General features: G+C 37.7%; 1 protein-coding gene across 1 annotated transcript in view; it reads left to right on the top strand.

Annotated features, from left to right (window-relative positions):
* LOC150077305 (cytosolic carboxypeptidase 2-like) overlaps positions 1-23,170 on the top strand; it is a 208,585-nt gene that overhangs the window by 181,003 nt on the left and 4,412 nt on the right. The window contains 2 exon segments of the mRNA XM_090385851.1: positions 15,541-15,772; positions 17,320-17,343. Coding sequence (XP_090241977.1) covers positions 15,541-15,772; positions 17,320-17,343 — 256 coding nt within the window.

The raw sequence follows: 23,170 nt of genomic DNA, 5'->3' as shown, positions 1-23,170 counted from the left end.
TCTTCCCATTTGACCCTACATGGGCTTGGCACACCCAAGGTCCTGAGCTGGATATCATCATTCTTCTCTTTCTTGGTGATTCCCTTCTATTCTCTCTCTCTCTCTCTCTCTCTCTCTCTCTCTCTCTCTCTCTCTCTCTCAGGGTAAAGCAGAAATTTTTTTTGCTGCTGGTCTAGCATAAGCCTCAGGCTTCCTTGCACCATATGGATAATAATAAGAGTAATAATTTCACCCATTCAGTCACCCTAATTGTTTGTCTAGTTCAGCCTTAAATTTATTTAAGCTATCAACTTCCACAACAACAGATGGAAGTCTATTCCAGCAATCAACTACCCACTGGCTAAAGGCAAACTTCCACACATGTATTCTTCAACTGTCTTTCCTCAATATGAATCTATGCCCCCTCAGGTTCTTAATCTGAGCAAACGGAAGTATCCCATCAGCATTGAGCCCACTCAAACCATTCAAGGCCTTATACACCTCAATCAGATCACCTCGCAGGTGTTTATTCTACAACTTGCGAAACTTAAGCCTTTCTTCATAAGTGCACCCCTTTGTTCCTCTCACCAATCTTGTTGCCCTTCTCTGTACTCATTCTAGCACCTCTACATCCTTCCTTATGTGAGACCTCCAGACCTGTATAGAATACTCAAGGTGTGGCCTGACCATTGCCTTATAGAAAGGGATAATCACCTCCTTCTCTCTGCTAGCAAAATTGATATATATATCATTGACAAAATTCCATGACTTGCTCTGGCTGCCCATTTGCACTGCTCAGAGAACTTCGTATCTGACTTCACAATTACCCACAGGTCTTTTTCATTGTCCACTTCCTGAGTATAGTGCCACACAGTTGGTACATTTTTCTTGGGTTACTGCTACCCATATGCAGTATTTTGCATTTGTCAATGTTAAACTTTAGTTGTCACTTCTCAGCCCATCTGCCTAACTTTTCTAGATCCTGTTGCAGTAGCATACTGTCTTTACTGTCATTAACAACCCTGCCAGCTTTTGTATCATCTGCAAACTTGGACATTAATCCTGATATACCTTTGTCAATATCATTGATAAATACACAAAACAACAATGGGCCCACTACCGAACCATGAGAGACTCTACTAATAACATTAGTACATGTAGAGCTGTGTCCATTTATTACCACTCTGTGCCCTCTTCCACTCAACCATCCCTTTATCCATTGCAGCAACATACCCTTAATGCCATACTGCTCCAATTTGTAAAACTGTCTTCCATGTGCAACAGTGGTGCCTCCGTAGCCAGGTGGGCAGGAGCAGCAGTGCGTAGCACACGCTTCTTGATTAGACCGGGGTTCGAGCTCGTGATCACCAAATACGGAGGATGCGGAAAGGTCAGGGAATGACCACTGCATAGCCCCGGAGCAATATGGCCTTAGTTGCTAATGCTCCTAAAAACCAAATAAACAAACAAACATGTGCAACAGTATTTTTTGCATTCAGTTCCTTTGTGATCACATCATAGTATCCAATCAAATTCCTTCTAATTACACGGTTAAAGTGAGTGATCCTTTAGGCACCTCAGATCACAACTTGGTGATTGTGTCTTCTCCAATGGAGCCTTTATCTCAAGGCTGTTCCCAATCTCATGTTGTTTGCATTACAAGAATGCAAAATGGGATGAACCGCGAGATTTCTTTTCTTCTTTTCCTTGATCAAACTACTATTTCAAAACTTCTGATGTCACTGTTTGCTCAGATCATGTCAGTTAAATTATTCTTGTAAGAATGGACTCCTTTATTCCACACTTCACTTTAAAATCTCATCCATTATCTAAACCTTGGTTTTCCAATAAATGTGCTAAGGCTGTTCAAGAGAAGAATGTTGCATGTTGTAAGTGGCTTTTAGCATTAGCATTAGTAGAGGCATTTGATGCAAGAAAGCAAGCTTATGCAGCATCAGCCAAAAAATAAAAATAAAATAAAATAAAATAAAATGAATAAATAAAAAATAACCACTTCAACTTCACCCCTGGCTTGTTTCCAATTCTTCAGTTTCATTTTCTGCCTACACCAAAGCACACAACAATTGTAAAGCAGTTATTAATCTGTCCAAACTAGATTTTGAACAGGCTAAGAGTAGAAAACTCGCTCCTTGCCCTAATGGTAGCTGAGCATTCTGGTCTCTTGCCAAAGCTATTGGCCTCAACTTTTGCCCATCTCTGCTCCCACCTCTGTCAAAACCAGATGTTTCTATTGTCACTTCAGCCAAGGATAAAGCTGACCTGCTAGCATCCCATTTTTCTTCCAAACTCTTGTACTAATGATCTTGGTAAAACACTTCCCACCATTCCCTTTTGGTCTTCCGTCAAAAGGATGTCAGAAGGATTTTGACAAATCTTGATTCTAAGAAACTCCAGATCATGATATTTCTCCACATGTTCTCAAAACCTGTGCTCCTGGACTTACTCCTGTTCTTTGCCGCCTTTTTTTCACTTTCTTATTCCAAAGGTGTTTTCCTTCTGCTTGGAAATTTGCTCATATCCAGCCAGTTCCTAAAAAAGATGACAAATCCCTCCCATCCAATTATCATCCCATTGCAATTATTTCTAATCTTTCTAAAGTAATGGAGAAATCAGTTAACCGCCAACTCTTAAACTACTTAGAATCTTTCCGTCTGATCAACAATCACTGGCTGAATCCATTATGGATTCAGCCAATGTCAATCCACTGGTGATATTCTGACTTATGTTACCTATCTATGGAAAATTCAGTGGAAAAGTTCCGTGAAACACAAGCAGTTGCTCTTGACGTCTCAAAGGCTTTCGATCGTGTTTAGCATAAAGATCTTCTAAACACGCTTCCATCTTTTGGTTCTCATGATGGTAGAAGGTTCAGTTCTTTCCTTCACTCTTTTCCTCTTGTATATTAATGACCTTCTTCCATTGACTGGTAATCCTATCCATAGTTGTGCCAATGATAGCACATTGCATTCCACTTTCCAGTTTGAAACCTTGCCCTGGTCAATCAGCATCAACTTCTCGAATATCCACTACCAATTCCTTAAATGGTGATCTCCAGGTAATTCTCCAGTGGCACAAAGCCAACTTAGTGGATTTCAATCCTTTTAAAACTCATTCCTGTCTTATATCTTGCAAAAAAGCATTCTTCACCTCCTATGCTTATCTTTGGTGATAATCCGATTTCTAGGCAAGATGATATATCTCTTTTGGGAATTACCCTGACTTCTAATCTCTCTTGGCACAAGCACATTACAAATATAGTACTTCCTCTGCATCTAAAAAACATGGTTTTCTCTTTCGCTTTTGGCGTTACTTTTCTTCAAAACAGCTGTTCACTCTGTACAAATCACAAATCCGCCCTACCATGGAATGTTGTTCCCACATCAGTGGCAGTGCCCCCAAAACCTCTCTCAGGCTTCTAGATTCCATTGAGAAAAGGACAGTTGGTTAATTAATGACTGATCACTAACAGAGTCTCTCCATTTGCTGTCTCATAGACGTACTGTTTCTGCTGCATGCCTTTTTTACAGATACTTCCGTGGGCACTGTTCTTCTGAATTGGCTTCTATAATTCCTGCCTTCTCTCTCTTTCAAAACAGTCCATACATGTGATATCATCAGCCGACATCCATTTACTATCCAAATTCAAACTCACAGAATCAAATTTTCATCTTCCTTGTTTAGTCATTCAACTGCCGCTTTCTGGAACAACATTCCTTCACATATTTCCTGAAAATTACAGTCTACAGAAGTTCAAGTCTAATGTCGAAAAATATCTTCTTTCATCTTCTCAACCTCCAACCTATGCATGGTACTAAGTACAATAGGTTCTAATACCTCTTGTGTTTGGGGTTTTCATTAAAAAAAAATATATATTGGTAAAACAAGACTTCCATTAACAAATCCATGCTGTGTCTGAACTGTTACTGTAGTCTTGTCTAGGTGATCCTGCATCACTGGTGTTACCAGCGACTCCATTATTTTCTCTGGAACAGAAGTTAAACTAATAGGTCTATAATTATTTGTGTCACCCTTTGAATCTCTTTGTGAATTTCTGATACATTTGCACATCTCCAGTCCATGGGAACTTCCCATGAGTCCAAGGATGCTCTCATAATTATGGCTAAGGTTTGCTTAGTTCCTTTGCCACCTCCTTTAATATAACTGAATAGATCCCTTCCACCCCAGGCATTTCTTATGTTTAACTCCAACAATTTCTCCTCCACTTTGCTCTCCGTTTTTACAAAATCATTTAGCTCCCTGTTAGAGTTTAGTATACTTCTGTCCTCCCCTCCCCTTCCTTACAGAATTTCTCATGTGTGAATGTAGGTGCAAAATACTCATTCAGTTTGTCAGCTATCTGAGCAGGATCATCAACAATTGAACCACCAACATCAAGTGGACCAATCTGATTCATCCCCTTCCTTCTAGAGTTTACATAAGTAAAGAAATCTTTGTTTTTCTTTGCATCCTTTGCCAAGGATTTCTCATAATCAGCCTTCACTTGCCTAACCTCCTTTGTGACTTGATTACAGACTAACTTATATCTGCCATAGGCTTCTGTGTCACCTGGTAATTTATATGCGTCCCACTTATTTTTCTTCTGTGCCACGGACCTCAATTAGTTCATCTGGCATCCATTTATGTCTAAATCTTGAACAGTATTTTTTAGTTGGTATGAAAATCTATTAGCTTCCAAGATTAATTTCTAGAATGCTTCCCATTTAGAATTCTGTGTTTTTAACATCATCAGTTGATCCCACTGTATAGAATTTAAAAACTGTCTGAGCCCTTTACAAAAACAAAAGCCCTTCCCTTTACCCTTAATGGTAGTTACATATTAAGTAAATCCCACATCAGTCCATTGTGATCACTGTCACTCAGTGGTTCCTCTAATAGAAACAATTCTCCAATAAATCCACAAAAGTCTTTCTAGCATGCGAGTGACCAATTCGCAAGTTACAGTCAATATCTGGGAAGTTAAAATCTCCCATTACAAGACATTCTGATTTACTGGCCCACTCTATTTCTCTGCACAATTGTTCGTTGTACTCAGAATCATTAAGCCTATAACACACTCCTACTCTCATTTTCTTTTTCCGTGTGCTTATGTTACACCAAACTGACTCAACATTGAGCTGCTCACCCATATCAACTGGATGCACTTCTTTAGATTTTATGTGTTTCTTAACTAACAGCATAACCACTCCTCCCTTCTTACCCTGTCTATCCTTTCTGTATACATTGTACTCCCCAAATTCCAATTCTGCACTGCCTTATATCTGTGTGTGATACCATGTCTCTGATAGCCCAACAATATCTGCCTTTGTTGTCGTGGTCAGCACTTCAAATTCATCAAATCTATTTACTATACTTCTAGAATTGGTATACATGTAAGTAATCATGCAGCTGTTCTTACTCTTAGTTGCCCTAACACAACCCACGTATTTATTTGTTCCATGATTTCTCTCAGCAGCTCTTGAAATCCCCAGCAACCTGCTCTCTAGGCTGCTGCTCATTATAATTGCAATGATGACAACCGAGTTGTGAAGTATAACTTCACAATATGAGAGATGCCTGATGGTGTGCAACTCATTATCAGACTGAAAACCTTTTAGGGCCAAAGCCTTATGTTGTGAGCAAGTTTAGTGCCATCTGGGTGGTAGTATCTGCTCAGAATAAGAAACAGTAGTCTTCTCCATTGGTTAAGCATTACTTATTCAAGGTAGTGAAATATCATTGCAACTCGTTGTGAAGGTATTCACAATATGAGATAACTTAAATGATGCCAATTGTGTACTACTTAGTAGGTTGCTGTGTATTAAAATGATGCAATAGCAGTAACTTATACATTAGTAAACTTGCTCACAACATGAGGCTTTAGCCCTAAAAGGTTTTCAGTCTTATTTTCTTAACATATTTCTATTTTAGAATCATGAAGTAATGTGGGGAGGCAGTTTTCAGGATGTAGGTACATAGAGTATATTTTGTTCAAGTATACAATGTATGAAATTGTATACTACAATAATCCATTAATTAAGTTTAAAAAATGGTCTTTCATAAAGTGGAAGTCCTGGTTATTCAATAATAGAGTCAGTTCTGCTATAAAGTGCATTTTCGCGACGCGAATTTGCTCCAATGTGACATATAATGGGGAACAGTGCAGTATAACACAATTTTCATGTTGGCTCATGCACGATTTCATCTGTGAGTAACACCATGTGAACGAAAACTTGGCACTAAGCTGAATAGCAACCTGCTCAGCAATACATACAAGTTTACGAAGCTTAAAAAATATGTCAAATGTATAAGAGCTATGTTTCCCCATTTATTGTTGTATTTGTTGGAGACACACTACTGTCATTCACTGTATTCACAAGATAATACATGCTATTGTAGGCCGAGTCACGTTTTCAGGAGCTCACATTTTTTCTGTTCAAACAAAAATTTCGTGAGGTGGGATAGCGTGAGCGGAGGAGCACATTTCTGGAGGTCAATACCATAAAAGAATAAAAACAATTTGTAGTTCCCGGTTTATTGGGCTTTTCTGTTAATGCAATCTAATTATAAATGGGTAGTAAACTCGATCTTATTGGGTTTGCGATAATACCAATAGCTGGAATTCTGTGGATTTTTACGTTATTATGGTGAAATATGTTTCCCCTTCCATGAAATCTTCAATCGTATAAAAAAACAAATTTTCAGAATCTTCTTTTCATTCCTGATTTTTCAGCTTCATAAATTTGTCTCACTTGTGCAATTTGTGCGTCCAGCGTTTGTCATTATTGATTGCTTATATTGTTTACTGTTTTAAATTTTACAATTACAAAAAAAAAAAAAAAAGAAAGAAAGAAAGAAAATGGCAATGAAGAAATATCAATCGAGAAAACATATCTTGTCAAGGTAAAGTGCTATAGTTACTGTAATATTTATTTATCTATTTATTAGAAATTTAAGATATTTAAACCTGTGCTAACAATTTTATTGGGTTTCTAACTTTTTTTTAGTGTTTTATTTACCAGACTGAACATTTTTTTTTTTTTTTTTTTTTTTTTTTTTTGAGTGCTCTTCTTCCCCTATCCCTATTTTTCCCCATAAGCCCTGTTGTTTTTAATGTGCAAAATACCATAACACTGAGATTTATAGGAACATGCATACTGTTTTATAGCAGGACTGACTCTATTTGAATAATTATTATTCAAATACACAGTATAATGAATCAGCTTTTTATCCCAGAATATTTAATTTGCTGCTTATGACCTTACTATTGCTTCTTTACTTTTCTTCATTATGGATGTGCTGGCTAACTTTTTTTTTTTTTGTACTTTTATCATTTCTTTGCAGCGATGACAAAGAGTCTGAAAGTTCTGAAACAGAGAGCCTTTCTGTAAATATGACCAAATTAAACTTCAAGGTAGGATCACCTCTAAAAACTGAACTGAGAATTAAAATAATAGCCTTAATTTATCCTTTATTTAGTATTATTACCCATTACAGTGCAGAGAAACCAGAAGCTTTTGCTGCACCATAAAAAAAAAAAAAAAAGAGAGAGAAAATAAAAAGTAAAATACTACCCTGTGTGTTTCCCTTTTCCAACAGGTATGTATTATTTGTCATTACGTCCTGTATCCTTTTGTCAATGTCATTTTAAGAAAATCAGAAATGGGAGCAGTCCAAGCACCAATCTCTGAGGGACCTCACCTCTAAACCTATCCCATTTTGAAGAGCACAACCCTTTGCTTCCTGTTGTGTAGCCATTTCATAATTAGTGTAGGACTCTTACTTGTGAACCAAGCATTTTCGAGCTTATATAGCAATCTCTTATGTGGAACTGAGTTCATATAAGCTAAAGTTCATATAGACTATATAAAATTTATTTCCTGCATCGGCTCATGGGTGACACTGTCATAATAGTTGACGAGGTTTGTTGAATGATTATTTCCCTTTTCAGAACCATGCTGTTCCAATGAGAAAAGCCATTCCTAGTAATTATCCTATATTGTATTCTTAATCACTGCCTCTGTGATTTTTCTACAACTGGTAGGCAGATTGACTGGTTTATAAAAATTTCATGTACAGTAGTAAATAAATTTTTTTTAAATCTAACACAGTTGTGCAAGGCTTAAATCTAAAAATTACTTGTACAATCAGAAGACAGATGACAGTTGTTAACCCATCAATAAACATGTTAGTTTTTGAATTGCAAGACGGATAATTTAAGTGAATCCATTACTAGGCTTGATCTCTCAGAGCAAACAGTCATAAAAAAAAAAAAAAAAAAAAAACTTTGTCCCGCAAAAAATATGAGAACTTATAGTAGCCAGTGTTAATGCTTATATAGCATTATATAAGCATTAACACTGTTTATAGCATGTCATTAATGTATTAATATGTTCTGGTGACAAACTGTTTAAATGGAGTTTATAATTGGAGCTGTTTTCTATGATGCAACCGTAAAATACAGTAAATCTTAATTTTTTTATTTTTTTTTTTTTTTATGTGAACCCCAAACACGAGAGGTATTAGAACCTGTAGTACTTAGTACTGTGCTTGGGTTGGAGGTTGAGAAGACGAAAGAAGATATTTGTTGACATTGGACTTGAACTTCTGTAGACTGTAATTTTCAGGAAATACGTATGAAGGAAGGTTGTTCCAGAAAACGGCAGTTGAATGAATAAATGAGGAAGATGAAAAGTTGGTTCTGTGGGTTTGAAGTTGGACAGTAAATGGATGTTGGCTGGTGGCGGCACGTGTTCGGACTGTTTTGAAAGAGAGAGAGCGGGAATTATAGAAGCCAATTCAGAAGAACAGTGCCCATGGAAGTATCTGTAGAAGAGGCATGCAGCAGAAACAGTACATCTATGAGAAAGCGAGTGGAGAGACTCTGTTAGAGATGAATCATTAATTAACCTAACTGCCCTCTTCTGAATGGAATCAAGAAGCCTGAGAGAGGTTTTGGGGGCACCACCCCAGATGTGGGAACAATATTCCATGGCAGGGCGGATTTGCGATTTATACAGAGTGAGCAGCTGTTTGGAAGAAAAGTAACGCCGAGAGCGAAAGAGAAAACCAAGTTTTTTAGATGCAGAGGAAGCAATATTTGTAATGTGCTTGTGCCAAGAGAGATTAGAAGTCAGGGTAATCCCCAAAAGAGATATATCATTTTGCCTAGAAATCGGAGTGTCACTAAAGATAAGCATAGGAACAGAAGAATCCTTTTTGCGAGATATAAGACAAGACTGAGTTTTAGAAGGGTTGAAATCGACTAAGTTGTCTTTGCCCCACTGGAGAATTACCTGAAGATCGGCATTTAAGGAATTGGTAGCAGATTTTCGAGAAGTTGAAGCTGATTGAGCAGGACAAGGTTTCTCAAAATGGAAAGTTGAATGCAATGTGCTATCATCGGCAAAACTATGGATAGGATTTCCAGTCAGTGGAAGAAGGTCATTGATATACAAGAGGAAAAGAGTGGGGGAAAGAACTGAACCTTGGGGGACACCGGCATTAGTGGAGAAGTTAGAAGACAGAGAGCCATCTACCATCACCCTCAGTGAGCGATCAGAGAGAAAACTGGATAACCAATTACTAAAAATAGTTGGCAAACCATAAGATGGAAGCTTGTTTAGAAGACCTTTATGCCAAACACGATCAAAAGCCTTTGAGATGTCAAGAGCAACTACTTGTGTTTCACCGAACCTTTCCATTGAATTAGTCCATAAATGGGTAACATAAGCCAGAATATCACCAGTGGATCGACACTGACGGAATCCATACTGGCGATCGTTGATCAGATGGAAGGTTTCTAGGTAGTTTAAGAGTTGGCGGTTAATTGATTTCTCCATTACTTTAGAAAGAGTAGAAGTAATTGCAATGGGACGATAATTGGATGGGAGGGATTTGTCACCCTTTTTAGGAACTGGCTGGATATGAGCAAATTTCCAAGCAGAAGGAAAAACACCTTTGGAATAAGAAAGTGAAAAAAGGCGGCAAAGAATAGGAGTAAGTTCAGGAGCACAGGTTTTGAGAACAAGTGGAGAAATACCATCAGGACCTGGAGCTTTCTTAGCATCAAGATTCATCAAAATCCTTCTGATATCCTTTTGACGGAAGACCACAGGAGGCATTGAATGGAGCATGTTGGGAATGGTGGGAGGTGTTTTTCCAAGATCATTAATACATGAGCTGGAAGAAAAATGGGATGCTAGCAGGTCAGCTTTATCCTTGGCTGAAGTGACAACAGAACCATCTGGTTCGGACAGAGGTGGGAGCAGAGATGGGCAAAAGTTGCGGCCAATAGCTTTGGCAAGAGACCAGAATGCTCGGCTACCATTAGGGCAAGAAGCAAGTTTTCTACTCTTAGCCTGTTCAAACTCTAGTTTGGACTGATTAATAACTGCTTTACAATTGTTGCGCACTTTGGTGTAAAATTCACAGTGGTGTAGGCAGAAAATGAAACTGAAGAATTAGAAACAAGCCAATTACGATATGCAACATTCTTCTCTTGGACAGCCTTAGCACATTTATTGGAAAACCAAGGTTTCACTAACATGATAAAGGATTCCATTCCTGCAAGAATAATTTCACTAACATGATCTGAGCAAACATTAACATCAGAAGTTTTGAAACAGTAATCCGACCAAGGAAAAGAAGAAAAGAAGTCTCGCAGGTCATCCCATTTTGCATTCTTATAATGCCAAACAACACGAGGTTGGGAATAGCCATGAGATAAAGGTTCCATTGGAGAAGAGACAATCACCAAGTTGTGATCTGAGGTACCTAAAGGACCACTCACTTCGACCGTGTACTTGGAAGGGTTGTTTGTGAGAAAAAGATCAAGCGTATTGGCTGTATGATTAGGATTGTCCGGTATTCTTGTAGGTAAATGAACAATCTGTGTTAGGTCATTAGTAATTGCAAAAGCCTCAGCATCTCGACCTGCTGGATCGGTGTGACTAGAAAACGGAAGCCAGCTGGAGTTGTGAACGTTAAAATCACCAAGAAAAAATTACCTCACTGTTAGGAAAGTTGGACTGGAGAAAGTCAAGTTGAAAAGAGAGGAAGTCAAGGAGCTCCAAGTGATTAGTGGAGTTGGGAGAACTTTAGAGACAACAGATGAATTTGACACAATGAGGTAGAGAGAATTAAACATACTCAATTATAGTCAGATCAGTGTGGATATTCTTTGTTATCAAATAACTACAGTTCATTAGAATTGTGGCAAAAGTTATATTGTTGCAGAGCTGTCGACTTCTAGGTGCAAATCGCACATTGGGATAATTAAATAATTATTAAACACATATAAATGTAAATGTGTTCTCAAAGAAAAGAAGGAAAATCAAAATATTATATACAAACAGAGCTTATAATTATATAAATTACTTTCTACTTATAGTCTTCAAATAATTATACATGTTAACCAAATTAGCGAAAGCTCGTAAAATAAAAATTCACTAGCACCAGATCCAAATTTTATATTGTTATAAAAATGTTAAACCTGTTATTTTTTTGAGTGTATGCACTGAGCTCATTTTTCTTTTCAAAACCAATCCTTGCTATTCAGAAAATACTCACTTGATTATTAAAACAACATACAAGTTAGTACAAATGCATCATATTATTTCAGTCTTATTAAAACAACAGAATTAAGAAACTGGATTATATTGCTGTTGTTACGTTTTTCTAAATTATAATGAATTAAAAGAATATTTGCAATAATTATTGGAAACATTTTACTAGCCTTGCGTTCAAACAGGATGATGGGAGAACTCTCTGTCATAATTTAACAACCTTGTGGACATGTGAAAATTGATAACAGCAATCAGTGCTTGAGGACTTTTATTCACCAGTCTATTATTTAGGGGCAGGGAACAGCATTCTTGTTTTCTTAAAAAAAAAATTTCCCCAGCTATTTTATTTTACAGCCAATTCTTGGGGTGGTGAAGCAGCTGGGGAAAAACAAAAAAAAAAAAAAAAAAAAAAGGAAACCAAAACTCTGTAGAAAATTTTTTTTGTAGCAGAAATTTTTGTAGTAATTGCCTCCTGCGGAAGTTACCATAGCAGTGGGTGCTTTTTGACGAACATGGTTCTGTAATGAACTTTTTATGGCTATACTTTTCCAATTAAAAAATAATGCTTGAGAATACTAAAATTCACAGTGATGTAATTCTAATAGATTTAAATTTATAAGTTTTACTGTTTCTGTATAAAATACACCAGGCTAGGTAGTAAAAAAAAAGTATGTGATAAGGTTGTCATCATCTGTAAAGACTTTAATAACTTTTCATTTAGGAGCAAAATTATGTGCTTTGTGACCAACATGCTTCCCAGCTAACGGAAACAAATTTAGGAAACTTTGTTAACTACTTTGAGTTTTATCCAAAAATGAAAAACACTTTTTTTTTTTTTTTATATTTCATCCCTGGGGTGCCTCAACTGAGTAAATCTTATCAGTCACAAAAAATGTGACATCATCTGCAGCTTCCACCATAGACGAATTATCGTAACTTGTATTGTTGCAATCATACTTGTATGATTACTTGTGTGATTGCAACAATACAAGTATTTGTAATCAAATACGTGTATTGTTGCAATCATACTTCCTGTGGCTGCCCTTTGATTGTAGATGCTGCCATTTGATTATAGCCATTTATATGGCTTCAATCAAATGGGTAATTATGCTATTGGCTTGGATTTCGCAAACCTCTTCCAAGCAAAAGATGTTTCACATAAAACCATCTACTGCACATGCTCGGCACACATGGCATTTATTTTTTTGTTTGTTGATTTGTATTAGTATTGGTGAAATTATGCAAGAAAATAAAGCTCATACAGCAATAGCCATAAGAAAGTAATAATAAATCAATAAAAAAATTATCCACTTTGTTTGTCTATCCATTCTAATAATTTGCCCCAGCCTTTTTTTTAAATCTATTCACACTACCCAATTCTACAACACCACATAGAAGTTAATCCTAACAGTCAGTTAATTTCTGGTTGAAGGAAAATTTCTGTGCATCTATCCTGTAACTATTCCTTTCCATTTTAACCTCTTTGTGGATTATCCCGAGATATTTCATTTTTAGTTTAAAAAGTTGTATGGAACTACACGAAATATCTCGGGATACAATAATACCTGAAGCAAACAATAATACCTCCAAATTTAGGACTGAAATGCATTTTCTCGGGCATTTATCTGGCTAATTTTGCATTAGCCAGGTAAATCCCGAGATTTCTCAGGATTTTTTTATGCCTGGCAGTAGACGACTGGCTTTCGTTTTACTTATATTGTACAGCAGTGGAGGAAAGTAGCATGCGTTCGTGTGCCTCCAGTAAGCAAAATATAATTTGTTGTCCTAAATGCAGAATACTGAACCCATGAAAATAATTCACAAAAACAATATCGAAAAATATTTCGGTGCCCTCTTGAACTGCCGCCCATAAGCGATGCTTACCTCACCTATCCATTTCAGGCGGCCGTGTGTCAGAATGTAGTTAGTTCGCGATTATTACTTGTGGCCGGAGGTTACTGCTTCTGCATTCCACTTGATTTTTTAAATTTATTTATATAATGAGTAATGAAGAGTTTTTCTGTTCTTTTCTTTTAGCTCAAGTGCTAATTTATTAAAAAAATCTGTATAATTTGCACACTCTTTGGCATACATGAGATAACTCGGGATAGCCCAAATGGGTTAATTACTCCCATGTATTTTCTACGAAAGAAATAATAAAAAACACAAAAAGCTATGCAATGAGTATTCGCATGATACATACTTTTAATCTGTAAAATAAAAAAATTAAATCCATTACGGCACATTTTCTGGAAAAAAATGTTCCGGGTAGGGGTTAAACTTATATCCCTTTGTGTTGTTTGAGAAAGAGTGAGTAAGGATGCCATCAACATTTAATTTTCTCAACTCATTTAAAGCCTTAAAAACTTTAATCAGGTCTCCTTGCAGATGCCTGGTTTCTGTACACAGCAAATTCCTAAAAAGAGACTTGGGATTTGAAAAACACCAACAGTAGAGCAACTAGATTGGAAGGATGTAGACCTGTTCCATCAGATCTATATCCTTCTAAAATGAGTCTTCCAACCCTGTATGCAGTATTCAAGATGTGCCATACAGGTTGGAAGCCTCATTTTAGGATGTAGATGGAGGAAACTAGAAGAATTATAACACAACAAAGGTTTTCCATGGATGTAATGCAACCATTTTGAATATAAGAACAAGAAAAACAAACTTTATCTAAACACTGGAGTGTTAGGATAAGTTAGTATTGCAAACTAGTCTGTCATTCTTTTGCAGTAATTGCCTCCTAAGGGGAAATTACTCAAAATTCAAGATAGAAATGAGTGAATTTTGAGAGTTTTTTTGCATGATTTGCAATCCATTAAAGTGAACGTATGCTGCTTTGAATGATAAAACCAATTGTAGATGCCAGAAAACACTGAATATATTTGATCTGAAAATGTACTGTCAACACAAGATGACAGCTTATTGCTATCTGCCCACGCCCTCATACAATTTCTGAAAGACAGTTAAGGCTTCATCGTGATGGTATTGTACCAAAAGTGTCTTCTCTCTTGTATTTGCAAAAAATGTCCTTGATTCGCCTTTACAATTATTTCCCTTGCCTGTTGAAGGCTGGTCAGGTTCCTCAGACAATCATTGCAAAAATTTGTGTTTGTGATGAGTTTTTCAATTGTTTACTCTTTGCTATTTGAATTAATAAACAACTAATAAACAATATACAAGGTGATTATATTTAAGGTGTATAACTTCAGTTGGCTGTAGGTGGAAACTTAAAGAAATTCAGAATGGACACTGCCCAATGCATATGGAAATGAAAAATGAAAAAAAAAATAGTTTCAAACACTGCCACCAGAGGCAATTGGCACTGTGTGAAACTGGTAAAGTACTGTTTGGTTGAGTGCCCTGTAAGCATACTTGCAACTATTTTTATTTAGCAGTTGTGTCGTACCTCACAGGCACTTAAATGAATTTCATGAATAATTACTATAAATTCCAAATTCATAAGAATTCCATTATTCTTAATTCCACCTTTTAAAAGCAACAGTTAGTTTATTGACACTGCAGTACAGTAGAACGTCGATTGTTTGTCACCCTATTTACCGTCAGTCTCTGTTAACAGTCACTTAAACCTACTATGCCATAAAGCATTGTGATATTGGCACCATGTGTCATTCAGTCTTTGTATACAACTCACTATATATGGTTGTACTTTAACCTCTTCTTTCACATTTTAATAATTTTTATTTAGTAAATCCACTGAAATGACAGAGAAACATAAATGAGTAGTGTTGGGATTATTACAAAAAATTGAAATAATCAATTGTTTAAGAAAAGGTGAAAGTGCTACAAGTATAGCATCGGTTTATGGATTAAGAAGAACAACAGTAAATGATATAAAGCATGATGCTGGCAAAATTGAAAACCACATGTAGAAAATGGAAACCAATGACTTAAAAGTTGTAAAACAATGAAGCTTGCTAAAAATGAACAATTGGATACTGCATTGTTTCAGTGGTTTGTTCAAAAATGTAGCCAAGGAATTCCATTGTCGGAACCTATAATTATCGAAAAAGCCATTGAAATCAGTAATAAACTAGGTGGAGATCCTTCATTCAGATGGTTGGACAAATTTAAGTTTCGTCATGGTATTCAACAGTTGTTGATCCAGGGTGAGAAGCTGAGTGCAGATAGCACAGCAATTTCTGTTTATCGTGAAAAACTACAGAAGGAAATAGCTGATCAAAGTATGGTTAAAGACCAAAAATACAACTGCGATGAGACGGGCCTTAATTGGAAGGCACTATCTCAAAAGACACTGGCCTCAATGACTGAACATATGGCACTTTTATCGCATCACTGTACCACGTGATGTGATAAAAAATCACATCACTATAATGGTATCTGCTAATGGCAGCAGTAGTCATAAATTGCCTTTGGTTGTTATAGGAAAACCAAAAAGGCTTAGATCATTTAAAAATATTAATTTAAATGCTTTGCCAGTTAAATATGATATCCACGCATTGTTTCTCACAAAACAATGTGTGGATGAGCCAAGCTATATTTCATGATTGGTTTCATAAAATATTTGTACCATGTGTAAGATCACATTTAGCATCAAAAAGTTTACCACAGTATGCAATTCTTCTGATGGGCAATACACCTACTCATTCCATACATGTATGTGATTTAAAAAGCGATGATGGCAAAATATCATGCCGCTTTCTGCCAACAAACACAACTTCTCTCATTCAACCGATAGACCAAGGCGTGATTGAGAGTATGAAACATCATTATCACAAAATGTTTCATTCAAAAACTTGTTTTGGCAGAAAATAAATTAGATTTCATAGAGTTGCGGAAAAGCTACAGTATAAAAGACCCAATTTTCAATGTCGCTGATGCCTGGAATGATGTTCCATTTCAAACAATACAAAGAAGCTGGAATAAGTTGAGGCCAGAAATATTCAATTGATACAGAACCCATTCTTTTGGAAACTGAAATTTTGCAGTTATATTCGAATGTTCCTGGTTTTAAAAGTATTGCGATGGAGGATGTAAATGATTGGCTGGATGTGGACAAAATGGATGTCACATACAAAATTTTAGATGACAATGAAATTGAGTATTTTTCATCTATATTTACACATGAGTTATTTACGGAGGAAAATGCCAGAAGTTTATCAAACTGTAACAGGGTGCTTTAATGATTTTGTAATAACTAAGAGCAAAGTGGAGGAGAAATTGTTGAAGTTAAACATAAGAAAGGTAGCTGGGGTGGAAGGGATCTATCCAGTTATGTTACAGGAGGTGGCAAAGAAACTAAGCAAACCCTTAGCCATAATTATGAGAGCATCCTTGGACTCGGGAAGTCCCCACGGACTAGAGATGTGAAAATGTATCCCCAAATGTATCACAAAGGGGGTTCAAAGGGTGACACAAATAATTATAGACCTGTTAGTTTAACTTCTGTTCCAGGGAAAATAATGGAGTCACTGGTTAAAGAAGCATTGCTGGATCATCTAGACAAGACTGCAGTAATAGTTCAGACCCAGCATGGGTTTGTTAAGGGGAAGTCTTGTCTGACCAATTTTAGTGGATACTACAATGTGGTCACAAAGGAACTGGATTCAAAAAATAATTTTGATATCATATACTTTGGAAGGCGCTGCAGTCACAGAAGTTTATGGATGCATCTGCACGAAGCTCCACGTGATGTAAACGGGGGATGGCGATTGACGACGATATTGCGCGATCTTCGATTTATTCAAGTAATACAACATGAATTTTTCAGGTTTGAAGAGTATCACAGATGAAGGTAAGTAAATTAAGTGGGGTAAGAATAGTTTTTGTGATTGTATTTGTCTATTTTTGCTCTTTTGAGAGTGTTTTTGCTCAGCGCGATTGCTACAGCACCAGCAGTAGCGAACCCACTGGCATAGCCACTGATTTGAGTACGTCTCAAAAGTCCAAAAATTTTGAATATATTACACTTCAAACTGCTTGTGATAAGGTTATTTTGTATGGAAAATATAATGCTAGTGACAGAATTAACTTATACTTAGTTTATAAGAGAGTTTTCTTTGTCTACTGACGTTTCCTGCCAAAACTGGAAAATCGCAATTTTTGAACTTCTAGTGGGCCTACACTGAAAATAAGTACTCCAAACCACTACTTAAAATGTCAGAAATTGACTTATTGCTACAAAAGTGAATTTAATTCAAAAATTATAGTTGAAAAACAATAGCTGAAAAACCAAATAATGACAAAATTCTGAACAATGACTTAAAAGACTCCTCTGAAAATGAAGCTAGAGTGCTCAGGGAGAAAGCCCCTATTAATGAGGAAAATGGTAATGAACTGGATAGCTAGCCTCCTCAGTATTAAGAAGGGCAGGAAAGGGAAAAATCAAGAAACTATAGAAATTGCAGAGATGCAACAAAAGACAGAAGAAGAACTAAAACTAGACTACTTAACAAATTTGACTGACCCTATCAAACAGGCAAAGGAAACCAGAGTGTATCTAGAAGAATATATGCACAAGCAAACAAACAGGATTACTTCTGCAATTAGGTTGCAAATAGTGAACTGTTGGTCACTGCTTGAGCAGCGCCTGATTGAATTAAACACAGAGAACCAAGTGTTAAAAATCAAAATTAGAGATTTCAACTGAGGAGAAGAACAACTATAAAACAATGAACACATTAATCTATGCCCAATGTGCAAAGGTTAATGGCAAACAGGATATAACTAGAGCAAAACAAATAGCTACTAAGCAACCTAATATAAACAAGGAAAGCAACATTATTATTCCGGCGCCTCCGTAGCCAGGTGGGAAGGAGCAGCAGTGCATAGCACACGCTTCTTGATTAGACCGGGGTTCGAGCCCGTCACCACCAAATATGGAGGATGCGGAAAGGTCAGGGAATGACCACCGCATATCCCGGAGCAATATGGCCTTAGTTGCTAATGCTCCTAGAAACCAAACAATAACAAATTATTATTCCGAAAGCAAAAAAGTGACTCTACCCATAAAACCAGTGAGGCAGTTAAAAAAAAGTAAAGTGCAGCCATTATCAACCCACTGCAGGATGGAAGCCTCCTCAACAATTCATGTTGAGGGAAACGGACCATAATCTGCCACGCTGGTCCAGTGCGGGTTGGCAGATCGACCGTATTCAGCAGTCAGGGGCTTGAACCCCGGTCTACTCAAAGAGCGTGTGCTACTGCACTCCCACTCCTGACCACTCGGCTACGGAGGCAGTTAAGGACACAGTAGTAACAAAGTTGAGGCCTCATCTGAGAGAAATAAAGATAAACAACATGCGGAAAATCAGGAATAATGGAGTCCTGATCGAGGCAGCAAGCAAAGAAGATCTAAGAAAAATAGAAACCCATCCTGAGGTGGAAAAACTTGGCTTGCTCCCTGAAAAACCAAAAGGGAAAAACCCAAATATAATCTTTGATGTACCTGTGTCAGTAATAGAAAAAGAATTCATGATGGACATCTACTTCAAAAACTTTAACAATGAAATGACAATAGATGAATTTGCTGCTGAGTTCCTGCTGAAAAGAGCAACAAAAAACAAAAGGAATGGACAGCTCAACATAATTGCAGAAATTACACCAAAATTTAAAGGTATTGCAGGGACAACAGAGAATCTATGCTGGCTGGACCAGTCATAGATTTAGGGAACACTTCCCTATCCAAAGATGCTTTAACTGCCATAAATATGGTCACATTGCCAGAGACTGCAGTCAGAAAGAACCTGTTTGTGGTCACTGTGCAGTAGCTGGCCATGATTACAAAAATTGCAAAAATAAGTCTCAGCAGCCAAAATGTGCTACCTGCAAGGCAGCACGGCTGACTGACTATGCACATAATATCAGGGATGATAAATTCTCCAGTTATAAAAAAAATGGCAAAACTTATACAATCTAGTATCAACTATGGGCCAGATTGAAAACATAAATGTGACTAGGGCTCTAAATGTCGTCCAGTTGCATGCTCAAAGAGCAAGAGCTGTTGTAGATCAGATCAAACTCAGATTATAAGAAAATGATATAGATATCTTGGTACTCCAGGAGCCCTACACACATATGGGTAGGGTTCAGGGATACCCAAGAGGCTATAAAATAATAGAATACACCTCAGGTGTCCCTTCTATAGTAATAGTAGTTAAAAATACTGACCTTACAGTCACAAAGATGGGTCACCTCTGCTCCCCAGTGGGAGTGTGCACCCATATCACCAGTGCTGTAGGACAGTTTTACATTATTTCACTATATTCCAGACCAGGTGATGATATAAATCGAACTATTGAATACCTACAAGTAGTCACAAACTTGCTACCTACTGCAAATGTCATAGTGTGCGCTGATGTCAACTGCCGGTCAGCCTTATGGCATAGCCGTATGGAAGACAGAACAGGCACACACAACGGCCAGATACTTCCAGACTATATAGCCACCTCACCCTTTCAAGTGCTAAACCAACCAAATAACCTCCCAACTTTTAGCGGTACCATGTGGGAGAGTAACATTGATGTTACTCTTGCCACCAATTCAATAGCTTATAAAATCACAGACTGGTGTGTCCAGCCAGCCTGGACCACATCAGATCATAGAGCCATTTTCTTCAAACTAAACAGGCAATTACAAACAAACCAACACTCCCTGTTGGTTATCAAAAGGTATAACCTTAAAAAGGCAAACTGGCAGATTTTCACAGAACATACAGCAGCTGAGCTGCAAAAACAGGAAAATGAGTGGTTTAGATCAGGCAACTGTAGCCTGGACGAGCAAGCACTGACTATGACAAACATTTTAACAAAAACAGCAACCCTGTCTATCCCATGGAAAAAACTGAGGAAGCAGGCAGTTCCCCGGTGGTGCCCTGAACTGACTATACTCAAAAGTAGGGTACATCAGGCGAGGAGACATTTTCAAAGAGCCAGAACATCTTGACCACAAAATGAGGTGGATGCACTGAGAGATTCTTATAGAACTCTCAGGAATCAGTATACAGCCCTCATAAGAGACAAGAAAAAGGAATGCTGGAGGCACTTGGTGGGAACTACTTGAAACAATAACCCTTGGTGAGTTGTCTGCAGAATAGTGACCAACAAGCTGCTAAGAGGAGATGGCTTACTACTGTCAAACCAGATGGAACCCCAACCCTGTGTTGGGTGGATTCTCTAAATAACATCGTAGAGAGTATCATTCAGACTGAACTGGGAATCATTCCCCCACCCAGCTAGACATTATAAAAGAAAACACTGAATATGATAATGCCAATATTGAACCTCTGTTTACTAAACAAGACTTAGAAATAGCACTAGCTAAAACCAAAAACAATAAACGCGCAGGATTTTATCTCTTAGAGGTTGAGATTATCAAAAAATTAGCAGAAATACACCAGACAAGTTAATAGCACTATATAATAACTGTATGATATAAGGTATATTCCCAAAAATATGGAAAAAAGCAGTGTTAAGATTAATTCTCAAAAACCTGGAAAAACTCCCTACTGATCACAAATCATATAGACCAATAGCCCTATCCCCTGTACTAGGGAAAGTATATAGCAGATTATCTCAATATTACACAGAAGCAGGTTTACATTTCAACAATCAGTATGGTTTTAAGCAGGGCAATTCTATGGAGTATGCCATGCACCACCTACTGACAACAGTTAAAAAGACATAGGAGAAATATATGCTAGCAATCTCCATTGACTTTGCTGGGGCATTTGACTCACTCTGGTGGCCTAGTGTCCTTAGGAGACTCTGCTAGGCAAATGCCCCACAAAAGCTCTATAAGGTAATAAACAGCTACCTTACAGACAGAAGTGTCTCAGTACACACAAGGTTCCAGGAATTGACACGCCCTGTGAATAAAGGCTGCCAGCAGGGTTCAATCCTTGGCCCTTTCTTCTGGAACATTGTTCTGAACAAATTTCTGTCCTTGGATTTGGGCCCTGTGAAAAGCTTGGCCTTTGCAAATGACATGATTTTCCTTGTAAAAGGTAACACGCGAGTGGTTGTAGAGCAAAGATCAAATGCTGCCCTCTTGCAGCTGCAGGAGTGGGCACAAATGCACATGCTCAAAATATCCAAATACTTTTAAAAGGCAATTTAGACATAAGAGGACGTCCACAAATCAAAATTAACACAACCACTTTAAAATGGTAACAGAACTAAAATATCTTGGAGTGGTCTTTGATTCAAAATTAACTGTTTACTCATTTGATCTACTTGGTGAAGAAAGCGAGAAATTATGCAGGTATGATTGCCATGATCAGTCAAGCAGACTAGGGACTCAAAAGAAAGACTCGTGCAATGTTCCTACCTGTTATCACCTATGGAGCCAGTGCGTGATTCACCCGCTCGGCCATAGTAAGAAATAGGAATAAATTAGAATCGATACAAAGGACAATACTACTCACTATTACCAGAGCATGTTGCACAGTAAGCACACCTGCGCTACAGTTGCTGACCACTTTACCTGGAAGTAGCCAAAAGAGGCTTATTTGTATTTTAGATATAAAAAGGGCATACCCACAGAATTTCTGGGGATAGTTCTTGATACAATCAACACCTTCAATACTGAAAGAAAAAGAATAGCCCCAAAGCTCCATGAGCTATGGCAAACAAACTGGGAGCAGGAAACCAGAGGTCAGGTTACCAAACGGTTTCTGCCACGGGTGTCAATGGTTAGCCCAAAGCCACCTGGTCACGGCAGGTGGCTTTGGGCTAACCATTGACACCCGTTGACAGGTCACGGCTCTCTAAAGGCAAAACTAACCTCCTTAGGGCTGACTGATGACCCAAACTGCACCTGTGGCGAGAGTGAAGACTGGGCACACATTCTATATGAATGTGTAATATATGACATCCCCAGAACAGAGCTAATAGCACAGATTGGTCCCCTTCCCAGGGGAGAAGAACATCTGTTCATCATTGAAGAGGAAAATTATAAAGCCTTTACATCTTTCACACAGAAAGTATTCGAAATGCACAGAACAATCCAAAGAATGGCAATTCAGCCCTCCAGAAATTAAACAATAATCAATAGTTAAAATTGCCCAAGTTTCCCACCACACTCAGACGATGACTGAAAAACTGTCAGGATAGCAGTATTCTGCACCCTGACAGAAACCTGACATGACAAAACTCCCCAGGACTACCCTGCCATGTGTAGGAACCTGGGGCCCCACACCAAATAAGTAACCATGTAGGGGAGGGAGATGTACAGGCAGCCAGGGAAGCAGATTAGCTGAAAAATATCAGTAAGTTGGTAGCAAGGGGGTGCAATGTAGAATGAATGAATGAGAATGAAAGACAGAATGAATAGGTTAGGCACTAAGTGAACTAAGAATTATGGTAAAAGAGAATAAATGGCAGTTTTAGTGAAAGAAAGAGTGACCTAGCATGAGGGAAAGAGAGAGTGAATGGGAATGAGTGGAAGAGCAAATATGGTTGGCCGAGATTGGGAATAACTTACATTACTTTATATATACTAACAAACATTTACTAACCACACAAACACTGCATTCTCCCCTGGCCTGTAAAAAACTTGCGGATAGGCCTGCACCACAACTGAAGAATTACAGTAAGTTGAGGTGCCCAGAGTGTGCAGTGCAG

The sequence above is a fragment of the Mastigoproctus giganteus genome, chromosome 12, assembly GCF_048544385.1.
Source record: "Mastigoproctus giganteus isolate SK-2022 chromosome 12, ASM4854438v1, whole genome shotgun sequence".
Lineage (NCBI taxonomy): Eukaryota > Metazoa > Arthropoda > Arachnida > Uropygi > Thelyphonidae > Mastigoproctus > Mastigoproctus giganteus.
This window is presented reverse-complemented; position numbering and strand designations above follow the sequence as displayed.